Raw genomic sequence first — 21,406 nt, 5'->3', positions numbered from 1 at the left:
AACTTTTTTCTTCATTCATTCACCAAATATGTACTCAGTGCCTTCTATGTTCTAAACAGTTTCTAGTGCTGAAGATATAGCAGGGAACAAAGGGAATAAAAGAAGTAAAAGCCATCTGCATGTCCCAAAAAAGGGAGAAAGAGCCAAGGGAATAACACTCTCAGAAATAACAGTGCTACCCTCCTGAAGTTTCTATCAGCAGGAGGAAAAGTATGAAGGAGGTTAGATAAAAACATAAACATGGAAGAGCCTTCCTTTAGTCTACTTACCCACAGAACTTGCTTTAAATATTCCTGTGCTCCACAATATTCCTGTTGCTTCAACAAGACTACAACCAAACCTGAAAGCTCACATTGTTAAATCTCTAAGAAGCCTTCTCTACACATTCTAGCAACAGTTTTCTCTTATTTATATCAACTATATTGACATTTAACTTTTCTTAACGCTCTTTTAAATGTCTGTCAGGTTGACTTAACCTGGTAGTTTTTACCAACTTTCAAGATGTTTTGGACCCCAATGGCTCATTTAGGTTCCCTTAAGTCAAAATCTGTATCATACGCTTCTTTTAATCCTAACAACACTTCAGCACACAGCTTTATACATACTTTTGATATTCAGACCCGTTTAAATAGTTTCTCAGTATCCTATTTAGATAACACCTGGCACTTAAACCTGGACAGTGTTTCTTTTTTTTGAATAAATGTGTAATGTTTTTACAATACCAATCTACAAAATTGTAGTTTACATCCTTCTATAACACTTCTATCATGAAACATGAAATATATTACTGCCCAAAACAACTCTGAAATGGTAGAAAGACTGAATATAGTCCGGCTCTATCATTCAAAATATCATTTAGATATTAAGATAATGACAAAAACTAGGCAACTAACATGAGGGGAGAAATGGTAATTAAAATCAGTCATGGTCTTTTTCTTAAAAAATAAGTAGAATTACAAGCTTCACATAGATTTGGGTTCACTCTAGTGTGAAGAGGCATCTTACAAAATCTATATACACCTATGAGAAGGAAGATTAACACAACTTAAAGACCAGTATTACAGCCATACTCTGTATAAAAAATTCTGTATTTAAAGAGGCCTCTGACTTAAGAGGAGAAAAAAAGAGTTAGTATGTAAGTATACATAGTACTAAAGTAAGAAACCAAAAAGAATTCCTAGAAGAATAATTTATCAAATTCTGCTAATGAAATATATACAGGCATACACACAGCTAGTGTTTCACAAAAACATAGCTCTTGGTATAGAAATAGAAGCTCATCCAACATTCAACAAACATTTATCAAGCATATATCATCTGCTAAGCACAGTTCCAGGCACTGGAATATATTAATAAACAAAACATGCAAAGATCTTTGTCCTTACAAAGATCAAATTTTATTAAAGAAAATCTAATAAAATAGAATAGTTTGCCACAAATTTCTTATATGCTTAAGATAACGTGCACACTTAAACATAATGGTGCCAATATAGGGAGAAGCAAAGTTAACAGACTTTGAAGGAAAAAAAAACCAAAAAAATCTGAAAAGCCAAGAGCAAAAGTCAAAAGTTAAATGATGAAAAACTACACTTCTTAATAATTGAATATTCCAGTCAAATCAGTATTACCTTTTAATGTCCCCATAATTATAAAGAGTAAAAATTACTTACAGAAACTATAATGCACTTAAAAACAGTTCAGAAAATAATTCAGGGTTCTGTAAGAAGCCAATATGAAACACAGTGGTTATGAGGATGGGCTTTTGTGACACTAAAGGCCATGAATTTGAATTCTAGCCCTGCCAGTTCCCAGCAGTGAGACCCTTAGAGCTGTTACAAGGATTAAATAAAACCCCAAAACTAGATATAATACAAATATCCAACAACAGATGGATGGATGAATATATTATATCAATTCACTGGAATACTACTCAATATTCAGTAAATGGACTAATATGCCCAACGAGAATGAATCTTTAATGCATCACGCTGAGCAAAAGAAGCCAGACAAAAAAGTTTGTAGGATTTCATTTATAAGAAATTCTAAAACTGGCATAACTAATCTATAGTGAAAGAAAGCTTAGAACTATTGGAGGGACAGATCTGTAAAGGAGCAAAAAGGTATTTTTAGGATGTCTGAAATGTTCCTATGTCATGACTGATGATGTTTCCATGGGTATTACAGATCTGTCAAAACTCATCAAACTCTAAGCTCTAAATGAGGACATTTTATTGTATGTAAATTATACCTCAAAAAAAGTTGATTTTAAAGAAGATTAAGTGAAATAATATATGTAAAGTTCTTAACACAGTACTCATGGCACAAGTATTCAAAAAATGGTAGACAGTACTAAGATCATCAACTACTACTACTACACAACACTCCTGGGGAGGTGGCAGAATCACCAATCACCTGATCTTTCTGGTTGTTTAGATTTTAAGTAAATATAAATTTAAAGTATCTGACCTAGACCAAGTGGCATGAGGAGCAATACAGAAACCAAGTTAGAGGGGGGTGCCAACTTATGCAAAGACAATGAAAATAAAGAAAGGGAAGAAAAGACGTATGCCTACATGTCCAAAAGAGAAGCGCTTAAGAGAATGATATGGCCAGCAACGACAGAATGCTCCAATGCTAAAGAACCTCACTTAGGTATTATCAAAATGTAACTCAAAATCGAGTCAATGACTATATAAACAAAGTCTAATGACAGTCCAAGAGCTACAAAGAGACAGTCCTTAATTTTACTAGGGGTAGTGGGGAGAGTGGATCCATGAAGCTGTTGAAGTGAAGTCAAAGGATTCTGCCAATCAAGCAGGAATGGGTCATACTGTCTCATTCAACCAAGAAGAATGGCATATCGGAATGGGAAAATTCAGAAATGCCAAGCAACAATTATAAATCCATAAGCCAAGGTTTCTGTTGCCTTTTTTAAAATAACAAGTTACACGCTTAAAAAGAATAGACTTATAAAGATAACTAATTAGAATATTTTGATAATAGAACTTTAATTGAAATACAACTCAAGTGAAACATTCATGAAATTTATACTTTACTGCTGCTTAGAACTGTTTATCAAGGACAGAACATTTTTTAAACAAATAATTATGTTTAATAACAAAAATCCTATAAATAAGACCAGAATTGGCTGTTACTCATGAAAGCACAAGCCTTCTGATCTATATGTTAATTTAAAAAGGAAAAAGGAAAACCACCTCAACTGGAAATGCTGGGAAGCAAAAGACTCTGGTTTTTTGGTTTGGTTTGATTTTAAGAACCTTCACTTATAACATTAAAGAGGCAGAGAGGGACAGGACAAAGCGTCAGAAGTCCTGAGTTTCAAATCTAGTTCTATCAGAATCTGGATTTCTTCTTCCCTAAAATTGGGCAGTCGAAGCAGGCTAGTGAAAATAATAAGAATTAACATGCATGCTCTAGATTGAAAATCAAAAGTTTTACTGAAAAGGTTAATGGTACAAAATTGTGAGGGAGTTAAGCATACATTTGTAATACCTCATTTAAAAAGCAACTAAATTGCAAGTTTTCTTCCCAAATTCAGCTAACATACCAAGACATCTGTGACTAAGGACCTAAAGCTATAACAAAGTATACTGATGATCACTGTTTGCAAAAGTAATACATCTTTTCAGGGGCTAAGTATTCATTCTAGAATACGTTTCCTGATTCAAGTTCTCCCCATACCAAAATAGTAAGATTCAAATAATTACATACAATACTGATACTTTACACGACCCATTAGTTACCTTTCTTTTGGGGAAATAACATTAACAGAAATGTTACTTAGAGGAATCCAAAGTTAGTTTTTAAAGTTAAATTAATTCTTGTACATACTATAACTTTTATATTTTGTTACCTTTCCCATGGAAAATTGAGCAAAGCTAGAAATAATTTTTTTAAAAGACAAAAAGAATTTTCACATATGACTTAACTCTAAACTTTCAGCATAAATGTTCATCCTGATACTGCGGGCATATTCATTTTCTATGGAAAGTGTAAGGCTTTCAAGTAATCAAACAGCAAAGAGAAGTGTGATTAAATCACAGCAGACCGTAGTAATAACAGGGTAATATAATGAGGTCACAACTCGAGCAGCCAATCAAAGGCATAAAAGCATTTCCTGCAATATTAACAGTCAAAAGAGAAAACCAATCAGAATCCTTGGGCCTTCTTTTGACAGTCACAGAAGCAAGAGAACCAATCCACGTACACCCGAGGTTGACAATAAGGCGGGACCACAGGTTCATTGAAGAAATTCTTCAGGGTGCAGTTACTATGAACTTCGCACGAAAGTAACAGTTATAAACACTGTCAAGCCAGACAAACTTCAACCACATCCAAAATTCAACCCATCAGGGAAAAAAAGCATTTCTGCCCCAAAGTGCTGTTATTATCAAAAATGCAGTTGTCAATGTGGCTGCACCAGATCCTCAACTTCTAAAAGACCCCCTTGCCCCCGACGACAATTCGCGCAGACGCAGCGGGAGAACAGCTGAACATCCCTGGTCCCTTTCTAACGCCGCGCACTGAGCGGACGCCGTCTGGGCTAAGCAAGCAGAACCCACTCGCTCCGGGCCGCGGAGGTGGCGGGTCAGCGGCTTTCGAACGCTACATCCTGCCGGCAGTCGCGGCCCCCGCCCTCCCCCGCCGCAGTGCTGCATCGCCTCATCCCGCTGCACCACCGCCGGCCGGGGAGCGAGCATTACCTTGCTAGGAGGAAGATGATGTTTGTTTTGAAAGCACTTTAGTTTCCGTAAGTCATTTCAAAAAGAACCCAATGAACTAAATCTAAAAGTGAGAGGAAAAAAATCTTCCCTAGCCAAAGGATCCCTCGTCCATTAATTAACCCCGAACCGGCTTGGGGAGGGAAAAAAAAAAAGGTAAACAGAGGCCATACGCCAAGTGCGGCCAGAACATCCCCTGCGCCATTCCCGGCCGCCGCTTACGGCAAGGCCCCCTTACGGCAGCGTAAGCAGCGCTGCGAGCTAATCACAACACTGGGACGCAACAACATGGCGGCCGCGGGCGGGCTCTGCGCCGGCCGAGAGGGTTTACGCTACTCTGCCGGCGTAGGGTCCCATGCGTTGGAGCGGCAGCGGCGCCCTCCAGCGAGCGTAAAGCGCTCTGTGAATGGCGAGGCCCGACTGACAAAGGGGAGGGGGGAGGAGAGAAGGGGGGGTAATAAACACTCGAGTCCCTACCGATTCCTCCTCCTTCTCCATCCCGGTGGGCATCTGGGGCACGGCCCGGTTGATAGAGACGCAGTCGTTGAGATCAGGCATGTCCTTGCCGCGGTAGATAGGCAGCGGTTTGGCGGCGTCCAGCGCCCGCGCTCGGAAGGAGAGTTTACTCATTGTCTCCCCGCCTTACAGGAACAGCCCGGGCGGCGGCGGCGGGGCGGGCGGGGAGGGGGGGAGGACTCCCGCCGCCTCCTCCACCTCCTTCCTCAGTGCAGCGCGGCCGGCCCGCTCCTCCTCCTCCTCCTCACAGCCCCCGGCCACAGCATGGGCGCCCACCCCGCCCGAAAATAGCCCCCCGCCGCCCGCGGCCGCTTCCACACACTAGATCCGCCGCTCGCCCGCCCGATCCGCTCCCTGCGCCATGGCCAACATGGCGGACATTACCACAGCGGCGGCGAGCGATCCCGGCAGCCCGCGCGAGAGCGCGCCCCCGCCGCGGGCACGCGCCTCGCCCTTTCCCTCCCTCCCTCCTTCCTCTCCCTTCCCCTCCCTTGCCTGCCCACCCGCTCTCTCCGCGGCGCGGCCGGCCCGCGGGAGCGTGCTCAGCCTCGGGCTGCTCTGGGGAGAGGGGGCGGCGGCGGCCCTCCGCTGGGCGGCCGGCGCCCTCGCCGTGTGGCAGGTGCCAGGTGCGCAAGTTAACCCGCGCCCCCGAGCGTGCGCCTCTGCCTCCGCGGCCCCGACAGCCAGCTCGCTGGGTGCCCGGGAGGACGGCGCCGGTCAGAACACCGCCGCGCTGAGCAGCGCGTGTGTGCACAAGTCTGTGAGCGGGAAAGGAAGATGTCAACCAGAGCCACAACTGCTTCTCCGAGCCTGTTCTTATAAAGCACTTATCTCCAAGGCGCCCTGAGCGCCGGCTAATTCGCATCCTCCAATTCGCACATCCCTGGGAGGTGCGAGAGGTCCGTTCCTTCCGCCCACTCCTAGGGGCGCAGACCTGCAGGGTCTCGCCCGCCCCGAAAACGCTTACTCAGTCCCAGCCCTCTTCCCCGCATCCTCTTTAGTACCTGACCGAAAGAGCTCTCCAAGGTAAGGCATCCTCTCTTTGGCCGGGAGGATGCTAATGGCAGCAGTGAGGGTTAATGTTTGAGGCTGCCAAGTGCAACAAGTGCACTTGAACCTGTCACCCAAACTTCACATTTAGGAGATGATAGGTAGTTCTGATTTCAAAATATTAGCGTTCTTTAAAATTAAGCTTATAAAATTTAACCAAGGCAACACGCACTTCCAAAGTGACACATGTGTGTAAAATACTGGGTGCTGTGGAACACGCAGAGAAGTTTGAGATAAAGTTTCTGCCCTCGTGCAGCTTTCACAATTAATGGGATGGCAGACGGATGAAAAAATTAATAATAGTAAGACATATAAATAGTTGGAAGGACAGAGCAACCGGAAAGATAAGTGACAGAAAGAAAGAAAGAAGAAAAGAAGTTTATAACTTTATAGACACAAGGCAATAGAACATGATTAAGTACCAAATGAATCGTACAGGTCATAATTGCCATGAGAGTTAAGAGAAAGGAGACTACTTTAGCCTGAACCCGTTAGAGAAAGTTCTGAAGAGGAGGGAAAATCAAGTTGACTCAAATAAGTACCGGCTATTGTTGACATTAACCTCGTTTAGCCAAGAGTTCCTTGGTTAGACTTTAATTAAGCATCACAGTTTTCCTACAGAATTCCTAGGAAGAGTGTAACACATTTTGCCATTTTATAATAATTGATAAATATTTTGCCTAGCTCAATGAAAAGTAGATGGTTTGCTGGTGTCCAGAAGTGAAAAAATCAATTCCTATAGTAATTCCTATATATCAGAGCTCCATCTTTTCCTCCATCTACTTATCTACTTTCCTTATCTACTACTTCTTTCACTCTCTTTCCTCCCTGTCCTTCTCCCTTTTCTCTCCACCTCCCCCGTTGAGGGCAAATTGGTGGATATGGACCTCAGGGCAGTGTCTAAATAATCTAACCCCTTTGGCCCAGCAAGAATCAGGCATTGTTTAGCAGGGCCTGAGTGTTTTCCATCCACTTTGTTGTTGGAAACAATGGAGGTGCTGTGACTCACTTCTTGTAAGCAATACCTTCCTCAAGCTTATGGGCATGTTCTGATCTGAGTGCTACCCTCTGGAACAGTTCCAGTTCTCTGCAAGGAAGAACAAGATGTTGTCGGAGGGGGTCAGCACTGGATTCAAGCCTCAGATGGGCGAGGGGAAGCAACGGTTGGAGAAATGAGTCATCCTGAGCTTTTATCTGGCACTTCTCAGGTTCGGGAAGGATAGCTTTCTTCTGTTCCCTATATTTACTACTACTCTCTCTCAAGAAAGGAAATATTGAGTATTTACAATATACCAGCCATCTAGTAGTACTTTATATATATATTATCTCAATTAATTGAATTTTAATGGAATCCCACTTCATTCTCATTATAGACCTATGAAAAAATACTACAATTTTACTAATAAGGAAATGGGCTCAGACAGATGATTTGCCAAGTTTCAACACTAATAACTTGCAGAAGTAGGTTCAAATCCGGGCCTAGCCTGACTCTAAAACTCTTTTCTCAGCAGTGCCACCCTGCTATCCAAGCTCTTTGGTTTATTGACCAACTCAACATTCTAAATATGCTGATCCAAATTACTAAGACCTTCCAACCATTGGCAAATAGAGTGCATGACCCAGAACATAAGGAAGTAATAGCCTCAAGGAGGGTAGGAACAGAATCTCTCTGTTAATCACTGTATCCTCAGGTCTGTGCCTCACACAAAGCCTGCACCTCAGATATATTGGTTGACTGATATTCCCTGAAGAATTTCAGTGACACTGACCCCATTCCATTCCAGCTTGGAGTTCACATACCTTAATGGCCTGTCACCTGGCCCAGACTTTGCTGCCAATATTTGCTTTTATGGCCTAACTGGCCTTTCAGCTTCTTACCTTTGGGCTGAGGAATTTTAGAACCAGTTAAAGCAATTCAAAGAAACTTTTTCGACACCTGAAATTCTGATACAGGAATGAGTTTTTGCTGTTGTGGTTGTTGTTTTGTTCTTTTCCTTGGACCATATACCAGACTTCTTCCCCAAATCTCCATTTTCCTCTTTCCCTGTGGGCAAAGATTACAGAGGGAATAAAACATTTAGAGGCAAATAACCCAATACACTTTTCAAGTGAGACACAGCCTGTGTTTTCTTGACTTCAAATTCAGTGCCCAAACCAGAATGCCTCTGTTTCACACTTGGAAAGTAGCTTTTATTTGTATACAAATATTATGTTTCATAAAATTTATTTCTAATCTATTTGTTGAATACTCATACAGTTGTTAGTGCTAAAAATAGAAAATATCTTTTCAATTTTTGAAGTAGATCCTGTTATAAAATGTCTTTATCAAAACCTGTTTCAAGTGATTGTGCAACCTATTTTAATTTCCACATACAATGCACTGAATATAGTCATTTGAAAATCAGTGCACTTCAGATATGCTCTTGACCAGTTCCAAAGGGTATGCACTTAGCCAAGCAAGTATAATATATAAACACTCAAGAATTAGAAATAGTTTTAAAGCCATATCAAAAATAAAACCACTTCTAAAAGTAGTCTAAATTAGAATAAAAGTCAAGTAACTGTAAAAATTGGGATTATATTCCAGTTTCCATTTTCTTGTACTACGAACAGGGCAGGCAGCTTCGAAATAATGAACAAATTACTTTTTGAAAGGAACCTTAAAACTAGTAAACACAGTTGCTTTTCAGCTACTTCAGAGTTTTGTAAATGTCACGTTCTTTCTAATTGGCTCCTTATTTCAGCAAACCCAATTGAAAGTTAATTGGGTTGGTATGTGAACTACATCCCTCCCCCTCCCCCTTCTGTTCCCAGGATTGAGCCCAGTACCCATAAAGCTTCCTTGTTTTCCATATGTAATCTGAATGTGGGGTCTGCATTCATTACAATCAACTGGAATCAGTCCTCTGGTTCCAGTGCCCTTTACTGAGGCAATTCTGAATCTCTGAGACGTAGAGCCAGAGGCTGCACTCAGAGGTGACAGGCCAAACATCTACTTCCACCGTTATATTTGCCACAGTGGGAAAACCAAATACTAAATAAAAATTTGTGGCTGGGTTCTGTCTCTCAGCAGCACCGCTCCTCTCAGACCTGGTTGGAATCACAGGGTGCCACCTTGTGTATAAGCTGACAATTTACTTCCCAAGTTCCACAAAGGATCCAGATAGACTCAAAAATAATCAGCCCATAAGCTCTGTATGTTATTAACCAAGGAAAAATGAGACAGATGTAATTGAAGGAAACAGATTTGAAAAAACACAGCTCCAGAGGGTGCACAACACTCAATTTTGAATCATGCTGACAGCCTGTCTCATTTATTGCCCCCCCTCTGGCCGGAAAACACACCCAATGCCCCACACATGGAATAGATTGACGCTGCTCACTCAAGCTTTCGGATGGAGATACCGGAAGAAAGTAAAGCTCTTGTGACAGAGCTAATGAATCTGACTAGGGCAATTATCTGTGTCCAGACAGCAAGCAAGCCATGTAGATTTAACTTCAGGGTTTTGGGTTTCTGAGAGGCACAAGGTTCCATGGAGGTGATGATTATGATCCTACTTATTTTAATAAAGTGCTGAGTTTGAAACTGAGAAAAACAGTTGTTGGATCAAGGTCACAGGAGGTAAAATAGGATCCTTTCCAATCCAGCTACCATGCTCTTGAGAAATTCCATACTTCTCTAAATTCAGCACAGCTGCCATTCAGCTGAAACCACTGTTGTATTCATGGTACTGACTGGACCCTTCACATTATGTTCAGTACGGAGTTGGAGTAGAGAGTCTGGGGCTTTGGGGCTACAGGTACACCTTTCCCGTTGGCTTAGGTCTCCTGTAATGTTCATTCTTCTCTGTTGTCTTCCATGGCCTCCTCCACCAGCACATCCTTTTCTCCTCAAACATCTCTGAAAGGTAACTTGGGAGGTGGTTTCTCTCTCCCTGGGAGGGCAGTTCAGTTTCCCTCCTGTGGTGCCATATCTCAGACAAGTGACGCAGGCTCAGAGCACCAACCTCACTGGAATCCAAAGTGTTAGCAGAGAGGAGTCCGTTGTTAGGAACCTTAGGTTGCTGTTCTCAGTGTGGCCTCCTTTACCTCCTTCACCTCTGTTTTCTGTCTCCCGCCACCAAAGGACTAATGTTTATAAACACAGATTTGTGAAGGGAATATGCAGCTGGAATCCTGAATTAAAGAAAGTTGGTGAATAGATTTGCTAACCGCCACACCTTATTGGTCTTATTTTTGTTGTTCCCAGGAGCAAAATGACCTGTTTCCTAAGAAAAGTTCCTGGTATCAGTATATTGAGAGCCCTCTACACTCCAGACTGACTGGTTAGGAGGCAGAAAGGAAAGTAACTTTGTCTCCAAATCAGAAAACAGGTTTGCTTGTCTTTCACCAGGTATTAATGGTGACTTTGGCAGAGGAAGAAACAAAAACCATTGAAATAAAATATACTAATTACCTAGATATTTACTGGTTCACTTACATCCCAAACCTGGTTTCAAAAGGGATTTCAGGTGTCTTTTGAGAGTAGCTAAAATGTGCTAGGATAACATTTGGGCTGTAAGTTTCCCAGTTACGTGAAATTTCCTAGTCATGTGAAAATAGGAAACCTCGTCAGCTTCACAGGTCACAATGTCCATGATTGCTCAGAAGATTTAAAATTGTTCCTGGTCCTAATTAGAATATCCAGGAGTTTATAAATAGAGCAACTAGGTGATATGAAAGACACCTTGATAGTATCCTTACAATAGACTCCAAAGGGGTATCCCGGCTGTTTCTTATAGTGGCTTTCCATATAAGCTGATGGCATCATATGTAATCCAGTACAAACAATTCTGCAAGGGTTAGAGTGGACCTGGATGTCTGAGGCCGTGAGCCCCACCCCGTGCAGATCCGGGAGCATGAAAGGACTCCATGACCTCCAAGCCATTCTCCCTGAACAGTGTTTTTCTCTCAACTGTCTCCTGATAAACTGTGACTGGGAGCTCAAAATTGTGTCTCAATTGCAATTGCCTGAAGTGTAGCTCTTCTAAGTGCCCAATTAAGGGCAGCCTTAAATGACTGTGTTCTGGAGGATAGAGTTAATGTCCTTTTCTGGAAAGAAAGGAACTTAACAAGGACCAGTGCCTGAATAGAAAGCTGTCCCTCCTGCTCTTGCAAGGAGCTAAGGGTGAGTCCACCAGCTGGGCCAAGAGTTAATTTTGCCTTTGCATAAACAAGATGTGCGTTGCTGTCTCAGGTTAGATGGCACGGGGAGGTGGGGTGGAGGACGATGTTCTTGCAGACTGCATCCACATGAAGGTCATCTTCTAGCTGGGGGCAATGCTGTTGTTTGCCAGCTTTGTTTTCTGGCTCCGACTCTGCTTCCAGTGCTTACGTGCCTTTACCTAGACAGAGAACAGCCCCACCTCCAACTGCTACTTGCTGTAGTCAGTGTTTGCAGCCCAGCAGGCTGTGCCAAGGCTGGTTTTGAGGGAAACTGAGCTTCAGAGCATCCTCTTCTTAAGGAAGACATCAGTTTCTCCAACTCGAAGCCACAGGGGATGCTTTTGTAGCCAGTTCCCCATCCTTCACACTTAGCCACTCTCGCAGTCCTTTGCAGCACTGGGCAGTCCCCTCTAGGGCTGGTGCACAGGCCCGTGCCTACAGATGACCCTGGCATTTTAGGATAACTTAACGGGACTCAAGGGACAAAGGGACTGTGGAAATGGACATCAGTTTGAAGGCCAATTTTCCCCACTACATGGATGCCTTCCACTGAGTTTGGGGTCAGCTGTAACTGGGTCTAGAGCTTGCTGCTTAAAGAATCTACTGACTTTCTTAGTCTTCTACCACTTCTCTATTTCATGGGGATGAAATGGCCTGAATAGTGCATTTCAGCCCATACATGCAGCAACTCCAGCTCTTTAAAATGTGCCTGAATGGTTAACCAAAGAAAACAGTATTTGAAACCTATTTTAGACACAGAGACAGGCCTGCAGCCTGGACTATCCTACCAAAGTATTCCTTCTAGTGAGGGACACGAGATTGCAGGGAAAGGGGTGGTGGTAAAGAGAAATCCACTTCTCACTTCATAAAGCCCTCTGTGTTGGTTAAAAAATAATAATTCTAGATAGATGGATTTAAAAACTCCTCCTTCTAAAAAATTAAAGTCACATCAGGGAGCACTTGGGCTTGGGAGAGAGAGGCCAAGCTTGTCTCCATGTATTCTATGACCCTTGTTACAGTCCTTAACCTCTGCGAGTTTGTGAAATGGATTCAACGTGCCTGTCTCACAGGCTCCTTGTGAGAACGAAAGGCGGTAACACAAGGCAAACTGGCTAACAGTGCCTGGCAAATACCGGAGGCCCAATCAACATGTAAACTACTATTGTTTTTCTCTTCCCTCTGCCTTTTTATTTCTGTGGCTGGAGGTGATCAAAATCAGATACAATTAGAACTGTAGCACCTATGAAATGAAATGAATTTCTACTCTGGTTTATTTTAAACTCTTTCATTTAAAACTAAACTAAACAAAACGTTCCTCCCACCCCCACCCACCCCCATAACACCTCATTCCCCGGCCCTATTTGGGTCCCAGGCATCATGGCCAGAGGTGCCCTGCCAAAGACATAACATTAGGTCATTCAAAATGAGAAGATCTTATCAGAGAAATGCAAATCAAAAGTACAATGAAATCCCACCTCACGCTGGTCAGAAAGGCCATCATTAAAAAGTCTACAAGTAATAAATGCTGGAGAGGGTGTGGAGAAAAGGGAACCCTCCTACACTGCTGGTGGAAATGTAATTTGGTGCAGCCACTATGGAGAACGGTATGCAGAGGCCTTAAAAAAGTAAAAATAGGCTTACCATATGATCCAGCAGTTCCATGCCTAGGCATATATCTGGAGGAAACTCTAATTCAAAAAGATACATGCACCTCAATGTTCATAGCAGCACTATTTACAATAGCCAAGACATGGAAACAACCTAAATGTCCATCAACAGATGACTGGATAAAGAAGATGTGGTGTATATATATATATATATATACACACACACAATGGAATATAACTCAGTCATAAGAAACAATGAGATAATACTATTTGCAGCAACATGGATGGACCTGGAGATTATCATACTAAGTGAAGTAAGTCAGACAGAGAAAGACAAATATATGATATCATTTATATCTGGAATCTTTAAAAATGGCACAAATAGACTTATTTATAAAATGAAAACAGACTTACAGACATAGAAAACAAACCTATAGTTACTGGTGGGGGGGAGCGGTGAGAGATAAATTAGGAGTCTGGGGTTTGCAGATACTAACCACTATATATAAAATAGATAGACAGCAAGGTCCCACTATATAACACAGGGAACTATATTCAATATCTTGTAATAACCTAGAATAATAAAGAATATGAAAAAGTATAAGCATATATAACTGAATAAATATGCTGTATACCAGAAACTAACACGATATTATATAAATCAACTATACTTCAATTTAAAAAAAAGATGTTTATTAAGGATGGACACACTTATAGCTAAATACTTAATCAAGCCCTCTGAAAAGTTCGACTTTTTTTTTCCCAAAAGTTCTCTTCAATGACCATGTATCACATGACCTTAAGACCAGGATTTGAGGGGAAGGATCTGCCCTTCCTTCCTTCTTTTTCTTACCCTCCCTTCATCCTTCTCTTCCTTGCTTCCATTCTCTTCTTATTTTAGGAAATCATAAAGCTAATTTTTAAAAGCTCAAGTGTCTGTCTAAACAGCAACATGGTTATTTCCTGTTCAAAATCAGACAGATACTTACCTGTGAAAAATCCATGTGCTCACTTGTGTCTGAGTTTGCTTTCATCTACAGTAATGCTACCACCTTCCCAAGGGAGAGTATAAGGGATATAAGCAGGGGTCCTAACACACTGGGAGGCCGTCCAAAAGAATTTACAAATGACGTTTGAAAATAAAGTTTGCCTGATTGTTTTCAACAAATCTATCAGAACATATACACCTTAATGTATGCCCTACCTTGGCTTTGTAAAGAGCCAGTTGTTCCTCAGAGTCAAACCTGGTAACTAAAGTGAGTGAACCTTTGGAGTAGATTTCTTTGTTTCTGTTTGTTTTCATTTTGGTTTTGGTCATAGAGGAAGGAGGTAATGATACTGGTTTGCTTGCATGATTTGTAAACTATTTCTGAAGGTCTTTTTCCAAAAGAAGAGTTCCATAAATACAGTAAACGTGTCTAAGTCTCCACTTTGATGGATCACACTGATTTGGGTGTGCTTATTAAGCCAGTTTCATCACCTATTGACCTTCCCCCCTTTTTATGATCCATTGACATAACTTAATTAAGAGGAAAATATTGGAACATAAGACAGGTAGCTTAATTTTACCCACATTTCCTGACTCCTGAGAGATAAGAAAATTCTTTAGACAAGAACAAATTTATGAACAGCTCTAAAAGGCATTCTATTTGAATAAGATAGAGAATATTCAAGCTTGGTTTTGTTCATTTTAATACAGCCTGTAGTCCATACAGAAGTCATCATTTTTAGAGTCACCTCATTCTAATTAGAAATAATTTGCTATTGTATGAAATAGTAAGAAGAGCAGGAATAGCCCCCAAATACTTAGAATTGAGAATGTCAGCTTCATTTCATCCACAAACCAAAGATTTGTTTCCCATCCTGGAAGCTGATGCTCGCTCTCCATAGTAGAGCTAACAGCCCAGAGCAGGCACAATTATTGATTTCTCCTCTGCCCTGTTGCCTGATCTATAGTAATAAATTCCCAGGGCAGCCGCGCAATTACACACAACGTGATCACTATCACAGCAGGCCCAGCCAGATACGGATACACAACATGATCACTTACCCAGTAGGCACCGTTCAATATGGTTAGACAACATGATCACTACACAGCATGCCCTTTCAATGTGGATTCCTAACACAGCCGTGATTAATACACCAGACAACTTGCATGCATCCAAACCACCCCCACCATCCCTGCAGGAACAGCTTTATGAGGCCATGTCACTATACTACCTAACTATTACTACACTATATACATGTCACTAAATCCCTAACTCCACGTGTACACTCGGGGGTGGATACCCTGCACAAGGTCATTTAGCTCAGCAAGTTCTACCATACAGAAATCTGACCATGGACACGTGGAAACAGATTTGACCCAACAGACACGTGCTAGGACCTTCCAATGGAACTGCTAACGTAGCAGGCGATATTCTGACTTTAGCCAAGTGCAAATAAGCAAAAGCCTAATGATGAACAAAAGATCTGTAATTTAGAAAACGTTGCAACACACAGACCAAAAGGAAAAGACGAGGTGCACACTGCCTTACGTGGAGTGTGGATTTTCCCGCACCCACACCAGCAGCCCCTCTGGCAGAGGGGACGCATTTGACATTATCCTGCTACTCTCATTAGAGCACATCCTTCTGATGGAAGGTGCTGTGTCTCTGAGCTGCTTTGATGTGTGTGAAAATACTCCAGGTTCTTTGTGTAAAGTAACGTTATCAGCAGTTGCGTAGAATAAAAAAGAAAAGCTTTTTAAGCAAATAGATGGAATAGTTTTCTTGCCAGCTTTAAAGCAGCAAATGGATTTGCAAATTTGAAATCAAAATAAAATTTGAAATCAAATTAACAAAAAGGAGGGTAATTATTTTATCAAAAAGCTTTTCATTCCCTTTTAAATGATGTTACTCTGATAGATTCCAATTTGGCTGATCTGGAATGCGGCCCAGAAATGTACATTTAACAAATACACCAGGTGATTCTGCATCAGAGTATTTCATACAGCGTCATCCCATTGGCTGTCTTTTCTCCCTCATCTTTTTCTTTTCTCTAATTCTTCCTTTCACTCTCTCTTCATCTCCTGTCCCATTCTCGTCATCTTTTGTTTTTTTTCCCTCTGTTCTATCCTCCTCCCACAACTTTTTTCTTTCTTCCCTAAGTATGGGCTGGAGTGGAGAGGTTGTTGGAGGGTCATAAGGAACAGAGAAGAAAGAAAATCCTACCAATTTCATAAGCGTCAAGCCATGTTCCAAAACAGTATAAGGTCTCACTGTATTCCCTGTGCTCCTTTAATTGTAGCACACAGATCATGCCACCTAATTTTCTACAGTCATGGTTAATAGAGGGAGGTCACCATGAGTCAAGAGAAGACAGGCAGAGATCTTGGACTGAGCCTGTAATCGTCCAAGTTTGGTTCCACTAACTAAGCATGCTGCATGTGAAACCCTTATAGCAAACCTGGGATTGGAACAACTATTAATTTCCGACCAATGGCCTTTGTAAATAATGAGGCTCTGGTATCTATGGTCATCTCTTTCCTCTGCCCTCTACCCTGATTCTCCATCTATTTACTGGTTGTCTGGTTTTGTTTGCTTCTGCCCTGGACTGTTTCATTGAACACAATGAAGTATAGTTTGAAGAACTCTAATTCAGGAGTCAGGAGGGCTGTATCCACGTCTGGCCCTGATACTGGCTACACTTGTGATCCTGGGCAAGTCATACAACCTCGCCAGTCTCATTGTCCTCACTGCAAAGTAAGGGCGTGACCTGCAAAGCTCACTTTATTTCTAAAATTATACAGAATAAAGAGAAGTCATACTCCTCCTCAACAGTGCTTCAAGATAAGTGAGGCTAGGTATAAATGATGACAAAGTTTTTAGCATTCAGAATGTGATTTTTTTTCTCCTTATAAAAAAAATTAAAACTAGCACTATCTTATCTAGAGTCAGAACTTAATGGCTGCCAAATTTCCTACCGTTTTTGTTAGCCCATAATCAAAGGTAGTCTGAACGGTTAAAATACAAACTTAACAAGTGGTTAATGTTTTAAATTATACTACAGGTTTCTTAAACTACCTGATTATTAAGGATATATTTCTTTTAATCACAATTATCTTTTAAAGAAACTACTAGAAAACTTTTTTTGGGGGGTAGGGTAATTAGATTTATTCATTTATGTTTTAATGGAGGTCCTGGGGATTGAACCTAGGACCTTGTGCATGCTAGGCAGGCACTCTACCACTGAGCTATACCCTCCCCCTTAAAAAACCTTTTTCAAATGAAACAATTTGAATGGATTAAAATATTGGCTTTATTATTACCATAACCTATATTTAGGAGCCCCCTGAGAAACAAGGAAAAAAATATTAAAAATTTTTTTCTAAACACTTACAAACAAGACGAGACTAGGATATAGAACTAAGGCATATGGAGTTCTTTGGATAGACATCTTTCTTCTTGGACACAAAGTATCAGCCTTTATGGTGATATTCCACAAAGGAGGGAAGAAGAGATGGGAGCCACAGGGAGGGAGGAAGGGGAGAGACAGAACTAACACTTACGGAGCAAGGTCATTCACCAGGCACGATGCGAGGCCCTTTTTAACTCATTTAGTACCTGACTGAACGCCTTCTGTGTCTGACCTAAGAGCTAAGCATGGAGTGGACAGGAAGAAAGACATAGCCTTTAGCCACATTTAACCCTATAACCATCTTTAAAAGTCCACATTATTGACCTGTGTTCTTTGCACTGCGCACTTGCACTTTCTTGCAATTCATAAAGTTTAAAATGTTCCGCCTACCACTCACAGGACATAAACACAGCCTTCCTTTACTGCCCTATACCTAGCATTGGCCATGAATTAAGTGCTATCAAGTAGAGAACTAGTCAGGTTCTACAAAGCAGGTGTTACCTCCTTTTACTAAATGAACAAAGTTAGTAAGAACATCGGAATCCAACTTTTATCTTCTTCCGAAGACAGACAAGTCAATCAGGCAAAACTAACAACAGCCTGAAATTTCCTTGGATTTCATACCGTTCTGTATTTTTTGTTTTGATTTTTAATTTTTAAAAATTAAAATTACTTCAGCTGTACAGTTAAAATTAATTTAATTTTAAACTGTACAGCTAAGTATTGCTAAGTATATTCACATTGTCGTGCAATCAGTCTCCAGGACTTTTCATCTTACAAAACTGAAAGTCTATGCACATTAAATAACAACTCTCCATTTCCCCTCCCCCCAGCCTCTGGCAGCTAACATTCTACTTTCTGTTTCCATGAATTTGATTACTCTAGGCACCTCATATAAGTGGAGTCATGCAATATTTGTCTTTTTGTGATGGACTTATTTCACTAAGCATAATGTCCTCAAGGTTCATCCATGTTGTAGCATGTGCCAGAATCTCCTTTTTAAATTTAAGGCTGACTAATATTTTGCTATATGTATATACCACATTTTATTTATCCATTTATGCATCAATAAATACTTGGGTTGCTTCTATCGTTTGGCTATTGTGAATAATGCTGCTATGAACATGGATGTACCAATATCCCTTTGAGACCTTGCTTCTGATTCTTTTGAGTACATGCTCAGAAGTGGAATTGCTAGATCATATGGTAATTCTATTTTTAATTTTTTTGAGGAAACTCCGTACTGCTTTCCGCAGAGGCTGTACCATTTTACATTCCTACCAACAGCACACAAGGATTTAAATTTCTCCATACCCTGGCTAACACTTTTTATTTGCTGTTTGTTTCTTTTACAGCAGCCATCCTGACTGGTGTGAGATGATACCTCACTGTGGTTTTGACTTGCATTTCCTTAATGATTAGTGATGTTGAGCATCTTTCACATGCTTCTTGGCCATTTGTATGTCTTCTTGGGAGACATGTCTATTCAAGTTCAAGCTCATTTTTAATTGGGTTATTTGACGAAAAATAAGTAACTTGATTATATGGCATTTTGTAGTTTGCACAGTATTTTTACACAGTTTACTGCATTTTACATTCACAGTAACCCTGTGGGGTTGACACGTGAGTATTTTGCCATCTGCAATAACGAAAACTATGGATGAGAGAAACTGAGTGCTTTGGTCAAATAGCCATTAACAGGCAGGACCAAGAGTTCTTGAGTTGAGTTCTATATTGAAACTCTAAGAAACAGTCCACAGAGCTTCTGGTAATGGTCCTACTTATTAATGGCTATTTGGCCCAGGTACTCAGTTTCTCTCATTCTCAGTTTTGGTTGCTGCAGATGGCAAACTACGTACTTGCCAACCCCACAGGATTATTGTGAGTACAAAACATAGTAAAGGGCGTAAAGATGCTGGAAGAACCACACAAAGCGATACAAGCGTAAGGGGTTTTTATCGGTAGGTTGAGGCCCGGTGATGAAAGGCCCTGAACACCAGGCTAAGGGGTTTGCACAAGCCACCAGCCTCTGACCCAGAGATCCTTCACTGAGGGGCCCCACTGCCACCCAGGGAAAGTCCAGCTCCCTCCCCTACATAGTGTACTATAATCTGGTACACCAGCTATACACACACATTGGGGAACTGGTATAGGTTACACACCTGTAACTCACTTTGTTAAATTAACTTGCTGCAGGTTCAAAATTCTAGGTGCAACCTTCCAGGTTTCCCCATTTTCCTCTTCTGTAGACTCACAAGTTTGTGCTCTCGCCTGAACATTGGGTCCACCATTTCAAATTTCTTGTTTTCACAGCTTCCCCGTCAGGCCCACATGAGGACATTCCTCCCAGCTCCACTGATTCCTGAAGAATCAGACTCTGTCCTGGTCTGGGCTCTGGAATCCACTGCTCACCTTGCATTGAAGATAATTCCTGCTTCATGTAGGTGAAAACAGTTTAAATTAAGGGTGCATCTACTCATAGGCGACAGTGTCTCAAAGGATTTGCAGTAGAAGTTTAACTGTCGTTTTGAAATTTCTGTTGGTTTTCTTTTTATACTTAATGTTTTGGTTGTTATAAACAATGGATTATTTGCAAAGTTAAAACCATTCAAGGTAAAGAGAAAGTGACCTTCTCTTTCCTGTGGCCCGTCCACTAACTGCTCTCACATGCGACACCATTTCTCCATGATCAGATGCTTTTGCCTAGATTTACTGGTCTCCTTACTCCAGTGGTCTCTGGACTAGACGCTTTCGCCTGGTCTTGCTTTCTTCCCATCCAGTCTCCACAATGGTGCCAGAATGGTTGTTCTGAACACGCAGATCTGCTTGTGCCTTTCCTTTGCTTCCCTGGCACAGCACACAGCTCTCCCTGACCTCCTCCCCTGCCATTCTTTCCAGCCTTCACTCCCCAGTCCCAGCGTCACATCCTTTCAGTCACACCCCCACCCACTGCACTCCAAGCCAGCCATGGTCTTTCATGGTTGGCCCTTTCACATGCTATTTCCTGGAGTTTCTGCTCAGCATCCTCATATTCAGAAGTATCCACTCTCATGTCTATCAATCCCTTCTCTGTGAAGACTCCTTGATGGGGAGGCCCTCCCATCCTCCACACCCCCACCCCAAGCATCATGGATTCAGGCTTTCCTCCCAGCACTTCATGCAAAATTAACTCCACTGGGGCACGACTCATATTGCGTTATCAGTTTGTTTGCTCATTCACTGCCTCACTAGATGCTAAGCCTTTTATTTTTCCAAGCCTGGGTATCTAGGACAGCTGAACCCAACAAACGGTTGTTAAACAAATGAATAATGTACCCAAAGCCTTAACTTTAGAAAGTACTCTGCAAATCTTGGTCCCCTTTCACCCTTTTCTCTGTCCTCTATTCTATTTAGTTCCTAAAAACAGTCATTTCCATTTCAGCTCAACCTGGATCACCATATGGGGACCCCAACCACAAACGTCCACTGTGAGAGATCATGCTGCCAGTCATGATGAAGAGGCTGTTTTCTATTTGCAGGCAGTCTAGAGTGAAAGAAAAATCCTCACATCCATCAACTCTATTTCAACTCTCTTGCCTGAAATCAAGCTTTCAGTTACACTTTGCAGAGAAATGGTTTTGTCATATTCATTTCTACCCATGCCTTGTAAAACAGAATTTTATCCAACAGAGTAGTGACAGAAAAGAAAAATAAAGGTGATATACCAACCAAATTAAACTAGAAATTCAGGTCAGAATTGCACCCCTTCTCCGTGCCGTGCTACGTGTGAGCTAGGTCTACACGTATGTTCTTCTCTCTGGCTAGAATAGTTTATTTAGTTCAGGTTTCTCAATGTTGGTGCAATTGATATTTTGGGCCAGATAATTCTTTGTTGTGGGCTGTCCAGTG

The 21,406-nt window shown here is 41.5% G+C and overlaps 1 protein-coding gene and 1 long non-coding RNA gene across 3 annotated transcripts in view; one reads left to right on the top strand and one right to left on the bottom strand.

The window, feature by feature from the left end:
• Positions 1-5,648, bottom strand: part of EPC2 (enhancer of polycomb homolog 2) — a 96,531-nt gene extending 90,883 nt beyond the window's left edge. The window contains exon 1 of one of the 2 annotated variants that reach the window (XM_006196146.4): positions 5,220-5,648. In XM_006196146.4, coding sequence (XP_006196208.1) covers positions 5,220-5,372 — 153 coding nt within the window. In that variant the 5' untranslated portion in view covers positions 5,373-5,648. The remainder of the gene's footprint in view (positions 1-5,219) is intronic. The other variant, XM_015245025.3, reaches the window with a different exon arrangement.
• Positions 4,682-21,191, top strand: LOC140696361 (uncharacterized). Its single transcript, XR_012072571.1, has 3 exons — positions 4,682-4,771; positions 19,832-19,958; positions 20,940-21,191. It is a non-coding gene; the product is annotated as an uncharacterized lncRNA (long non-coding RNA).
• Positions 21,192-21,406: the final 215 nt, after the last annotated feature.

The sequence above is a fragment of the Vicugna pacos genome, chromosome 5 (assembly GCF_048564905.1).
Source record: "Vicugna pacos chromosome 5, VicPac4, whole genome shotgun sequence".
In the NCBI taxonomy this organism is placed as follows: domain Eukaryota; kingdom Metazoa; phylum Chordata; class Mammalia; order Artiodactyla; family Camelidae; genus Vicugna; species Vicugna pacos.
This window is presented reverse-complemented; position numbering and strand designations above follow the sequence as displayed.